Source organism: Solanum tuberosum, unplaced genomic scaffold (assembly GCF_000226075.1).
Source record: "Solanum tuberosum cultivar DM 1-3 516 R44 unplaced genomic scaffold, SolTub_3.0 scf00159, whole genome shotgun sequence".
In the NCBI taxonomy this organism is placed as follows: Eukaryota; Viridiplantae; Streptophyta; class Magnoliopsida; order Solanales; family Solanaceae; genus Solanum; species Solanum tuberosum.
The window spans coordinates 198,958-211,280 of record NW_006239089.1 but is presented as its reverse complement, the minus strand read 5'-3'; the positions used below and the strand labels follow the sequence as shown (position 1 = coordinate 211,280).

Below are 12,323 nucleotides of genomic sequence, written 5' to 3'. Positions count from 1 at the left end.
AGTTTATTTAGTATAGTAGGTCGAATTTTGGATTAAATGAGAAAATTGTGTAATTTTAATTGAAATTGAATAACTTTACTCGATTTTGGGGTTTTTCATTCAATTGAGGAATATGAGTAGCAAATTTAGGTTCAACGAGGTTATAAATGGCTGAATAATGTAATAGGGGGTAAAGTTGACTTAAAATGAAAGTTAAAGGGTAATTTTGACACAAGGATACTATAATGAAACAAGAAAGTGTAACATGCACTCTAAATTTAACACAACTTACGCGAATTTAATATTTATATCAAATTATTAACTATTATGTTAAGACTTAAGACTTAAGATATTTACACTGTGCTAAATTTATTTTTTAAATATTTTTTTCATCTCAAAATATTTATATTTTTATTGGAAATATTTGTCATTTTAAACGTTTAAGATAAAATTAGTTACTTATTTTTTCCACTTTATTCTTAAAATTAATTATTCTTGAAGATTACAAATATCTCAATTATGTCAGATAAATAGGTAAATATTCATTGACGAGAAATTGATTATATCTTAAGACATAAATAAAAATAAAAATAAAATAATTCCTTTTAATTAATATTTTTTTAAAAAATATATAAATAAAAATATTGCAAGTATCACGTATTTAATTAAAAATTGATAATAATACAAAAGTGTATCTCCTTAGATTCACCATTATGTCCTTTGTCAAGATATTTTTCTTGAAATCTTAAGCATTTTTCTTGTCATTTTTTTTATATATTGTATACTGACAAAAAAAAGTTTAATTAAAGAGAAATTGCCTCTTTTTTTCTCTTTTGCATCTTAGGGGCCTTAATTCTTAAGGTTAGAAAGAAAAAGGAACCTACTAGTTTATCAATTATTCCCGACAAGTGGGAATATTATAATTAAACCAAAAGGCAAATTTCTTTATGCCCAAATATATTAGTACTAATTTTCTAGATTTTGATGGTTGGGCAAATAACAATTTTCACTTATTTTGTAATTATTTATTTGATTTTCTTATTTGCAATATTTAGTTTCATTTTAATTTTTTATTTATTTGAAGAAGTTGAATGAATAACGACATGAGACTGTTTAATAAAATTTGAGTATATACAAAATAGAAGCACATAATCAAATATTACATATTTAAACTTTAGGGGAGATTTATGTAATTATTCCAAAATGAATAAATGAACAAAGAGAAATAAATTATTTTACTTGTGTGTCACTTTCAAGTACTAAGGTGCTCTAGATTGTCCATACCAAAGAAAATATTACACTTCACAAAAGTCTATAAATAAATAATAAATAAATCAACAACAATGGAATAAGTTTATTTAGATAACGGAAACAATAAAGAAATAAAGAAGGAGCACACAATGGAATCCCAACTTTAATTATTTCATAATTATAAAATTTATTTCCGTGCTTCATAGTAATAATTACTACTATCATTTATTGTTTTAATTCTTTCATTATTATACTACAGTTTTGGTATTAGAGTTAGGTGAAACATATTTTAGCGAAATATAATTTTGGTTATCGCTTAGTTTTTATTCTTCGATATTGTATTACACTTTTTATTGATATATATATTTTATATTTTTTTTATGATCCTATATTATATTTTTTTCTTTACATCGAAAATCTATCGAAAATAATTTTTTCCATTCAAAATAAGGTCAATATACATTATATTCTTTGACGTTTTTTGAAGAAAAAAAAGTCACATTTTTCCTTTTTAAAGTTACTTTTCAATGCTCGATTTGTTTTCTTCTTACTTTGACAAAAAAGTATAGTACTTATTTTATTGCAAAAACTATGAAGCAAATATAATTCAAAAATTGAAAATATTTATAGCCAAAAGAATTTTCACCTTGTATTGTTTCAAATGCAACTTTAGTATTTTGGGAAAATAAATAGTAGTAGTTAGACATTAGATTTGAAATCTAATTACGATTCTCAAATCTATTACTCCAAGATTTATCATAAATATTACTATTAAAAAGAAATTTTATCATAGTAGATATTTTTTTTTATATAACTTAGGAGAACTATTGAAAATACAAACTTGGAGCAAACTATTAGTTTTATTTATGAACTAGTGATAATCTTAAAAATACTCATCTACTTGATTAACTAAATTTAGATATACTTTCAATACATTTTTGATCTATCGCATGACATATCAAGTGGTCTCAAGCTCTTGTAGAAACATGCAACTCTTAATAAAAGTCGAAAGAAGTGTTGAAAACACTTATAAACTTAGTGATAATTTAGGAATGTATTTCATTCATGTTATAAGATTTAGAGTATACTCAAGTCCAATTAGTCAAGTAAATAAATATTTTTAATATTGTTAATAGTTCGAGGATGAAATTAATAATTCGAACCGAATTTAGGGATAATATTAAATTGTGAGACACCTCTTTTCCACTCCACTTTGTTTCTCTCTCTTACTTAGCTGCTCTTCTCACTCCTTTCTCTCTCTCTCTCTAAAACTCCATCTCCATTCTTACGCGATCTCTTCAAATTAACTTTCTCCAATTCGAATTCTTGGACCTCTGTTTCTCTTTCTATTTCTCTCTTTCCTGTCTCTTGGGAAAATCTTGGAGAGGGGACAGGGAAGCTGAGATTTTTCTAGGGTTTCATTTTGAGCTAGTAGTACCTGAGTTGGATTCAGGAGGCCGAATCTGAAGCGAGCTGTTTGTGTTCGATATGTGACAGCAGAGAACTTTAAAGGTGAGGTTTTGGTGATCTTTCTTTTCAATTTTAGGAATTAATTTCTGGCTGTTATACTTGTTAATCTGTGCTTTTTGTTTTTTTACTAGTTTAAGTGCATTGTTAGTGTTTTAGATCTGTGTGGAAAGGCTGTGTTTTTTGAGTTTTTAAAATCATGATGATTGCTGTACTCAACTCTAAAAAGATCAGTAACATAATCGAGAAAATTCACCCCAATTAAATTGATTTGTTTCTAAGAGGAACACTACTTGCAAAATTGGAACATTGATTAACCATGGATAAGAGTTTATGTAAAAGACACATGTTATGTACCTATTGGTTTGATGCAAACATGGGAAGATGGCAAGAGATGAAAAGTACTATCTTTTTGCTGTGATTTCTGAAGAAGATTTCGGTACTGGAAATGAATTTCATCCTGGATGAGCTGAGGGTTCTCTCATATTAGGAGACCCATTAATCTTTGAAATGGGATAACATAAATTAGTAGAACCAGGTTGAGGGGGCTCATTTTTGAGAGGTGAAAAAGTAAGATAAATTTTGATTCCACGGTTTCAAGATTGGTGTCAGAAAGACTTATCGGAAAGGGAAAAAATTGGTGTCAGAAGGGAGTTATTTCCTTGAACTAGATCATGGGTTAACTTCATGTTCATGGCTGATTAGTGTTTAATTGGTTTGCTTGGAAGTTTCTTGTAAAATTGCTTAGTTATCTGTAAAAAATAAATAAATAAAGAACCAGGGTGGGAATTTCTGTTTTATTATGCAGGTGATTTATAAGTGACAATTAAATTGTTGGAACCAAATATCTGTTTACGCAAATCAATAAGAAGGTGAAAAAAGGTTTGATCTCCTTGTCTTAGTTGTGCTTGTCCAGAGTCTTAACTACTTGGTCTCTAATTGATTCTCTCAACATTCTTTTTTTGATGAGCTGACATAAGCATTGGTTACCATGGTTGTATCATGAAGCCGACTGCTTTAGTTGACTAAATCTGTCATCTGTAACTCTATAAGCATGTCCTTGGTCGTGCTGAGTGCTGACACACAACAATCAATCTTGAAAGACCACTATTTTGTCTAAGGATGCCTAACCGCCACACTGATCATACGGGGGGGAGGGGGAACACTGAGGTGGATAGTTTATCTGGGGTGGATCAACATCATGCCTATGTTGGAATATTTATATGTGATATTTATCTTTAGAAATTTTAATTTCAAATAAATGGAGGGATTGGCATATGCATTATAGCAACAGATTAAGATTCTATAATCTCCAAATTCTTAACTAAAGCATGCTAATCTTTTTCTGCTTGCAGGTTTATTGTCCAATATAAGGCTGGTTATTTGGAAATTATGTTGTAGTAAGTTGTCTATTGATTTTGCTAATTTTTAGCACAAGGAAAAATGCCTTCATGGTGGAAATCATCAAAAGAAGCTAAGAAGAAACCAACAAAAGAAAGTTTTATTGATACATTGCATCGCAAGTTTAAGAGTCCAGCTGAAGTTAAATCTCCCGGTAAATCAGGAGGTTCTCGAAGGCATAGCAGTGACATTGCTTCTGAGAAGGGTTCTTTGTCCCAAGCACAATCAAGAGCGTCATCACCTTCTAAACATGTATCAAGATGTCAAAGCTTTGCTGAAAGGCCTATGGCCCAACCACTACCACTTCCTGGTGTGCGTCCAGCAAATGCAGGTAGGTCGGATTCTGGAATCAGTCCATCAGCAAAGTCCAGAGTAGAGAAGGCCTCAAAGCCATCCTTGTTTCTGCCTCTCCCCAAGCCTGCATGCATCAGACATAGACTCGACCCTGCAGATACCGATGGAGAGCTTGTCTTTGCATCTATTTCCAGCGAGTGCTCTATTGAGAGTGATGATCCTATTGATTCACGTCAACGTAGTCCACTTGCAACTGATTATGAAGCTGGGAGCAGAATTGCTGCTGGTAGTCCTTCCAGGTTAGCTAATGTAGAAGGTCATTCGGAAGAAAATTTGGTCATTATAGATTCTTTTCTTTCAAAAGTTGGCGCATTTTCCCTTGGCGGGCTTTAATTACTTTGGGTTGTGTTTTTTCTTGTTAAAACATTTGGTGCTTTCTTTTGATAAGTAATTATAGTACCTTGATTGACACAATTCTCTTTTCTTGTTGGTTTTGAAGTTTGGTTGTTAAGGATCAATCTGCAGTTGGACAAATTAGCTTGAAAGAAACGACAAGACCAGTTAGTCTTTCACCAAGTAGAAATGTTTCCTCTGTATCTCCTAAGAGAAGACCTTTAAGTAGTCATGTGACCACTCTACAGGTGCCTCCTCCTGGAGCCTTTTGCAGTGCTCCCGATAGTTCTATGTCAAGTCCTTCTAGAAGTCCTATGAGAGCTGCTGCAAGTGAGCAAGTTACTAGTTCTACTCTATGGGCAGGAAGGGCTTATCCAGATCTTCCTTCACTTGGATCTGGCCATTGTTCAAGCCCGGGGTCTGGTCAGAATTCTGGACATAATTCAATGGGAGGAGATATGTCTGGACAACTGTTTTGGCAGCCTTGTAGAGGAAGTCCAGAGTACTCTCCTATTCCTAGTCCTAGGATGACAAGTCCGGGACCTAGCTCGAGAATTCATAGTGGTGCTGTCACACCAATTCATCCTAGGGCTGTAGGTGGAGCCACTGAATTGCAAACTTGTTGGCCTGATGATGGAAAAGCACAAAGTCATCCCTTGCCTCTTCCTCCTTTGACAATTTCCAACTCTTCGCCCTTTTCACATTCCAATTCAGTTGCAACATCTCCCTCGGTGCCTCGTAGCCCAGGTAGAGCCGAGAACCTTGCTAGCCCTGGCTCTCGTTGGAAAAAAGGAAAATTGCTGGGAAGAGGCACATTTGGACATGTTTATGTTGGTTTTAATAGGTATATTCATTGACCTTGGCCTTTTGAAGTAAATACAAATCCAACATGTTACTTACGCATGCCCATTGGCATGTGCAAATCAAAGATTGACAGCCTGAAGATTTGTTTAATACCTGGCCTTGTCTATTCTGCAGTGATAGCGGTGAAATGTGTGCAATGAAGGAGGTTACATTATTTTCAGATGATGCAAAGTCAAAGGAAAGTGCAAAGCAGTTGGCACAAGTAAGTTCATCATATAGGGTTTAATGTTTGTGGACTGCTTAGAGTTGTTGGTTCCTGAGTCATAATATATTCATATGTTTTCATTTTTGAGTAAGCTCTTATGTTCAAATATTTTGCAGGAGATTGCATTGTTAAGCCGATTAAGGCATCCAAACATTGTTCAGTACTACGGGACAGAAACGGTGAGCTTCAAACGATATTAGCAGCCTTATCAATTAAGATCTTAAGATTTTAATTAAATAATTTGGTCAAAATTCTTGATAAAAAGAAATTGGTCAAAATGTAGCACTCCAAATTTTAGATCCGATCTAAGTGGGGAATATTATAAACTTTATTATATGAGAGCCATATACTTTTGGTTGCTGAAATTGTCATGTTTTTGAGCTGTCATTTCTTCTGAATTGTTTACCTCAATCAGGTTGGCGATAAACTGTATATCTACTTGGAATATGTATCGGGTGGGTCCATTTATAAGCTTTTACAAGAATATGGTGCATTTGGAGAAGCAGCGATCCGTAGTTATACTCATCAAATCTTATCAGGGCTTGCATACTTACATGCTAAAAACACAGTGCATAGGTAAATATTGCTTTTTTGGTTGAATAATTTATGTTAAGTTTCATTCTTTTAGCAGTATTTACCTGTATACCCTGATTGTCTAACTCTGCATTTTCGCAGAGATATTAAAGGAGCAAATATTCTTGTTGATCCAAATGGGCGCATAAAGCTAGCAGACTTTGGAATGGCAAAACATGTAAGCTTAAGCGTAGACTGTAAGGGCGTTATATTGTTAGATGATCTCGATTGCTGGATGAAATTATCAATTGGAGATAGCGTATGGATTTTCCCCCTTCCAGATCTGCTTTTCCATCTAATTAATACTGCTGTTGTTGGAATGGATTATGGATACATCTTTTTCTAATCATCTGGCTTTTTCCTTGTTTTTGGAGTGGTAATTGTTAAGTACAGAATTCAATCCCTTAAGTAATGCACTTGGGATATTGTCAACCTTGAGCCATATGAATACTTTTCCCTCTGTAGGTGTGCTCTTCAGGCTGAAACTCATATCTTTAATTTTTCAATCACAAATTTGCAGATCACAGGGCAATCATGTCCATTATCATTCAAGGGAAGTCCTTACTGGATGGCCCCCGAGGTAAGGATTGATTTGGGAAGTATTTGAAAGTTTTTTATGTGCCTTGGTTACTTATAGAGTTAAAGTTCGACTCCAAAGTGCCTCTTTGCTGTTGTTTCAGGTTATAAAGAATTCTAGTGGCTGCAACCTTGCTGTTGATATATGGAGTCTTGGGTGCACCGTCTTAGAAATGGCTACATCAAAGCCTCCTTTTAGCCAGTATGAAGGGGTGAGTAATTTGGTCGAGAGACCATTAATTGAGCATTTCCTGCCTGTTTTTTCTTCTGGAAATTTTCTGCAGTTTAATGTTTTGCCATAATTTAGTTTGAGATAGCAAGTTGTGCAATGCCAGTTCATTCCCCTGACCTATTATATGTGGTGTTTGATGTCTTCTGGCCCAAAGGTTGCTGCTATGTTTAAGATTGGAAATAGTAAAGAGCTCCCAACTATACCAGAACAGCTCTCAGATGAAGCTAAAGATTTTGTGAGGAAGTGCTTGCAGCGTGAGCCCCGTCTTCGTCCTACTGCTGCTCAGCTATTGGATCATCCTTTTGTGAAAAATGTGGCAACTCTGGAGAAGCCAAATATTTCTCCTGCACCTGCAGATCCTCCATGTGCAGGAGCAAATGGTGTTAAATCTCTGGTACACTTCTGTTTAATTTAGTATTCTTTTCTCTCTGTTGTTAAGACATTGGTAGTCATTTCTCTTTCTTTTCAGAAACAGGAAGGCTGTGCTGATGATACTGATAACAGTACACTGGCACATTTGTTCTTCTGTGTCCATAAAATGATTCTGAATCAGCAATTAGTTTTGGCAAAATTAACTGATTGGTTACATATAACCAACGGCTTTGTTTATTTGAAGTCTGTTGATGGCATATATTCTTAAGTTTCTTTCCTGATTAAGATTAGTTCAAGTATATTTGAAGCTCATACAGTACCAATGCAGATGTCGGTAATAATGTACTGGAATATGTATTCAGTTCTATTAACTTGTCGCATGCGACTCAGAGAGTGGCTGGTTCTAAAAATTGGGTCGTTTCCTTGTGGAAAAGGAAACAATTTAACTGAGTATGTAAATATGGTAAGGTCTTATATTGTTTGATGTGTGCTAATATAATTTTAAGATTAGTTCAAGCATATCTGAAGCTCATACAGTACCAATGCAGATGTTGGTAATAATGTACTGGAATATGTATTCAGTTCTATGAACTTGTCGCATGCGACTCAAAGAGTGGTTAGTTCTAAAAATTGGGTCGTTTCATTCTGGAAAAGGAAATAATTTAACTGAATATGTAAATATGGTAAGGTCTTATATTGTTTGATGTGTGCTATATAATCTGTGTACTGGAGTTTGTAGCTTATTGTAAAATGGGTTCTTACAATAAACAACATACGCAGTGTGATCCCACAAGTGGGGTCTGGGAATGGGTTCTTACAATAAGTAGTTTCTGTTATCTGTTTTTTTTGGGAACTGTGAGTTTTTTTGGGATATGAGTCTTTTAACTATCAGAAATACTTAAAAAGAGATAAAAGGAAATTTACTAAGATAAGCTCATTACAAAAAAGGATTGTGAGAAACTTTCTACTTGCTGACCATTGTATTGCGTTCTGTCCTGTGTCTAAAAGCTGCTTCTTTTCCGATATTAACAAGCTAGATTCATTTGGATGGTCAAGTAAACTTGAAATCTAGTGCTTCTCCCATCGTCTTTTTCTTCCCCCCCTATTTAATTGAAAGCAAAGAGGGTAGGATGATGTCTGAGTATGTGCCTTCATAAGCATACATGTTTCTCATGTTAGAATGCCTTCTTTTTTGTCTTTGCTTTCCTTGAAGGTGCAATTTGATTGCCCCTGATGTTATATATAGTATTCAGCCTCAAGTGAGATTGGTGAGCTTAGTCTTGGTAGCTTCTTGATTCATAACATAGTAAGAAGCTTCATCCGTGGAAAATAAAGTATAAGTGAACCTCTACTTGTAAAAGGGAAGAAGAGAAATTAACTTGCTTTTAGCTTCTTGATTCATTACAGAGTAAGCAGGGTGGATCTAATGTATAAGTTATAGGTTCATCCAAACCCAGTAGCTTTGAATCGTGCTATGTAATTATTTACTGGATAATTAAACATATGTACAGGATCCCGACCTCAAACCCATAATGTGTAAATCCTGGATCCACTCTTGAGTGTAAAGAGATGGATAGATAGATAGAGAGAAACAGAAGCATGTGAACCTTTTTTTTGTGCTGATGATCCTTATGAATATACTGGATTATGTCAGTCCAGAATATTCATAAGAATCATCAGCACAAATTTTTGGGCTGGAAGACAAAAAGTGAGTTTTACATCAAGAGAAAACAAAATAACAAAAATACAATCCTTGTTCTTCTTACAATGAGTTTTAAATGAAGCAAGTGAACTTTTATGTTTTAAAAAATGAAAATTAACTTATCGGTAGCTGTAAGGAGATTTAGATGGAGGATGCTCATGGGCAGATATATGAAATGGTGATGCCTATTAATGCTATCACACTGTTAGTTGTATTATTAGATGCTCGTATCTTTGTCCTAGCACCAGTATGAGGGAGCATGTCTTCCTTGGAACAGACGGTCTTCATTAGTCCCATGTTGGAATATCTAAAAGGATAGGACTAATCATCCCCTATAGAAAGGGGGAAGAAAGGGACTAAGATGGTTTGGACATGTGAAGAGACGGAGTGCAGACGCCCCAGTGAGGAGGTGCGAGGTAATGGTGGTAGAGGGTACGCGGAGGGGTAGAGGTAGACCCAAGAAGTATTGGGAAGAGGTGATTAGACAAGACTTGGCTATGCTTCACATCACCGAGGACATGACTCTAGATAGGAAGGAGTGGAGGTCGCGTATTAAGGTTGAAGGTTAGTAGGGTTAGCGGGTTGTCTTCCCTTGCGAGGGTTTGGGTTGTTAGCGTTTGGAGCAGTCCTAGCCTTTTGCTGTTTACTGCATTTCACTCCCTATATCTTTCTTGTTATTGTCTCATTGGTTGATTATACGCTATCTTTTGTATTGGCTGTTATGTTGCATATATCTCTCCTGTCACTTAGATTTGATATTCTTGAGCTGAGGGTCTCTTGGAAACAGCCTCTCTACCTCCACGAGGTAGTGGCAAGGTCTGCGTACTACTTACCCTCCCCAGACCCCACCTAGTGGGATTTCACTGGGTTGTTGTTGTTGTTGTACACGTCCCTTAAGAAAACATCAATTAGGAAGAGTTTTTGACTATTTTACCCTCATATATTGTCTTAAGATATAATCTCTTCATTAAATATTTATTCTATTGAGGAGTCTGAAGTCTTTAAGAATAACTACTACTAAGGAATGGAAAAAAGATAAAATTAATTTTATCTTGAACTTCTAAAATGACAAATAATTTGAGATAAAAAGTATTTTTAGAAATTACGATAGATAATTTGAGACGGAGGGAGTATATATTAAATTCATGATGTTGGAATGCATTGAATAGTAACTCCAAGTGAAATTTGCAGTATGACCGATGACGTAAACATTATCAATCTGCATCTTGGACTTCTGTGGCATGGCTTAATCTTACCGGTGTGTTCTTTATGAATCTCAGGGCATTGGACAGACAAGGAATATCCCTACATCAGAATCAGAAAGACTTGCAACACACTCATCCAGAGTGTCAAAATCTAATTTTCACTGCAGGTCTTTTCTCTTGATCATTTTATATTTTTTAACTTATCTACTTTTATTGAGAAGCTTTCAAAAGAAAGCAGTTGCCTATAAATTTTAATTCTGAATATACTAGAGAAAATAATGAAGGTAGTACTCATCTTTTATGATCACTGATATTCTTCTTTGATCTCCAGTGACATCCACATTACCAGAAACATATCATGCCCTGTCTCGCCAATCGGTAGCCCTCTTTTAAATCCAAGGTCACCTCAACACCTAAACGGGAGGCTGTCTCCCTCACCCATATCAAGTCCTATCACCATGTCTGGCTCATCAACACCACTCTCTGGAGGGACTGGTGCTATTCCATTTCATCATCTTAATCAGTCAGTTTACTTACAGGAGGCAGCACCACTTCCACAGAGTCCTTACATGAATAGCCTTTACTGGGATCCTGATGTTTTACGAGGGCCACCATCAGGATCTCATGCTTTCCGGGAATTGGCATCCTCTCAAAATGATTCTCTTGGAAAGCAGTTTGGGAGGACTACAGGAGGAGAGCTTTATGATGGGCAGTCAGTGCTGGCCAATCGGGTATCACAGCAACTCTTAAGGGATCATGTGAAATTGGTTCCTTCACTAGATCTAAACCCTTGTCCTCCTTTGGAAGGTCGGACAGGTGAAGCATGATTTTTTCTCTGTCAAATACAACATTCATGGGAGACTTTCCAGTTTCATAGTTTACTATCAGTGTATGTTGGTAACTTTGAAGGAAGCTGATTTGCACAATAAGGATCCACCGGGGGAAAAACTAGGAAATAAAATAGCATCTTCTTGAGCAGAACTTTATCCATTGTCGAGATCAACCAGCTGATGTTATTACCTCCGTCCTCCCTTGGGTCTAGTGTTACAAAGATGAAGCTTACTTCCCAGTGAATCTTTTGACTTTCATTGTAGCATCTGTGGACAGTGAAGCAGTTTGTAAAGTGTTGAGTGCCTTAGATCAGATTTGATGACCGAATGCGAGCCGTGAAAGGGGAGACTAGCTTCAAGTGATTCAATGTATAGCTGATCCTTCAACATGACATTTGTGGTACCAAACTTGTATATTTATGCTGTCCCATAGAAGAGAGAACAAAAGAAGCAAGCGTGGAAATTAAATAGGATTAGGGCCCTTTATTCTTCCTCCTCTTCCCCCTTTGTGGACAGGAGGTTGGGGTTTGTTGTACAGTAAACAATGAACTGAAAATATTGCTGATTAAACAAGATCAGAGATGACAGCACATTTCTTATCAACAATTTGACCTTGTGACTTCTGCTGCGTCTTAACTGAGTCAAACTTCAAGTATGTCATAATTCGAAAGACGTTTCCTGCATTTTGACCATGTCTATGGGTTCTAATAAATTCCTCATTAACAGGTCGTTTGGTTGGAAACAAGAGTTATTAAGTGTGAAATAAATAATTTCAGATTGCCTAGTACCTCCAACCAAACGTAGGATAAAATAGTTCTTAGATTATTCTTTCTTATACCTCACACCGAAGAGTATATTAGTTTCCATTCCCTTATAAGTGATATGTTAGCCTTTTTAATTTGTACCAAAATAGGTAAACTATCAAGAAAGGTATTCAAAATTACCCTTGTAAAAGAGATTTCAAAAAAAAAAAAAAAAA

At 35.3% G+C, this 12,323-nt stretch overlaps 1 protein-coding gene across 1 annotated transcript; it reads left to right on the top strand.

Annotated features, from left to right (window-relative positions):
- Positions 1-2,451: 2,451 nt before the first annotated feature.
- Positions 2,452-11,966, top strand: LOC102580768 (mitogen-activated protein kinase kinase kinase YODA-like). The gene is made up of 12 exons (XM_006353825.2): positions 2,452-2,742; positions 4,053-4,691; positions 4,892-5,629; positions 5,764-5,851; positions 5,971-6,033; positions 6,270-6,430; positions 6,530-6,605; positions 6,948-7,007; positions 7,108-7,215; positions 7,390-7,629; positions 10,590-10,681; positions 10,846-11,966. The coding sequence occupies exons 2-12, from the start codon at positions 4,141-4,143 to the stop codon at positions 11,339-11,341; spliced, it is 2,673 nt and encodes an 890-aa protein (XP_006353887.1). The 5' UTR covers positions 2,452-2,742; positions 4,053-4,140; the 3' UTR covers positions 11,342-11,966.
- Positions 11,967-12,323: the final 357 nt, after the last annotated feature.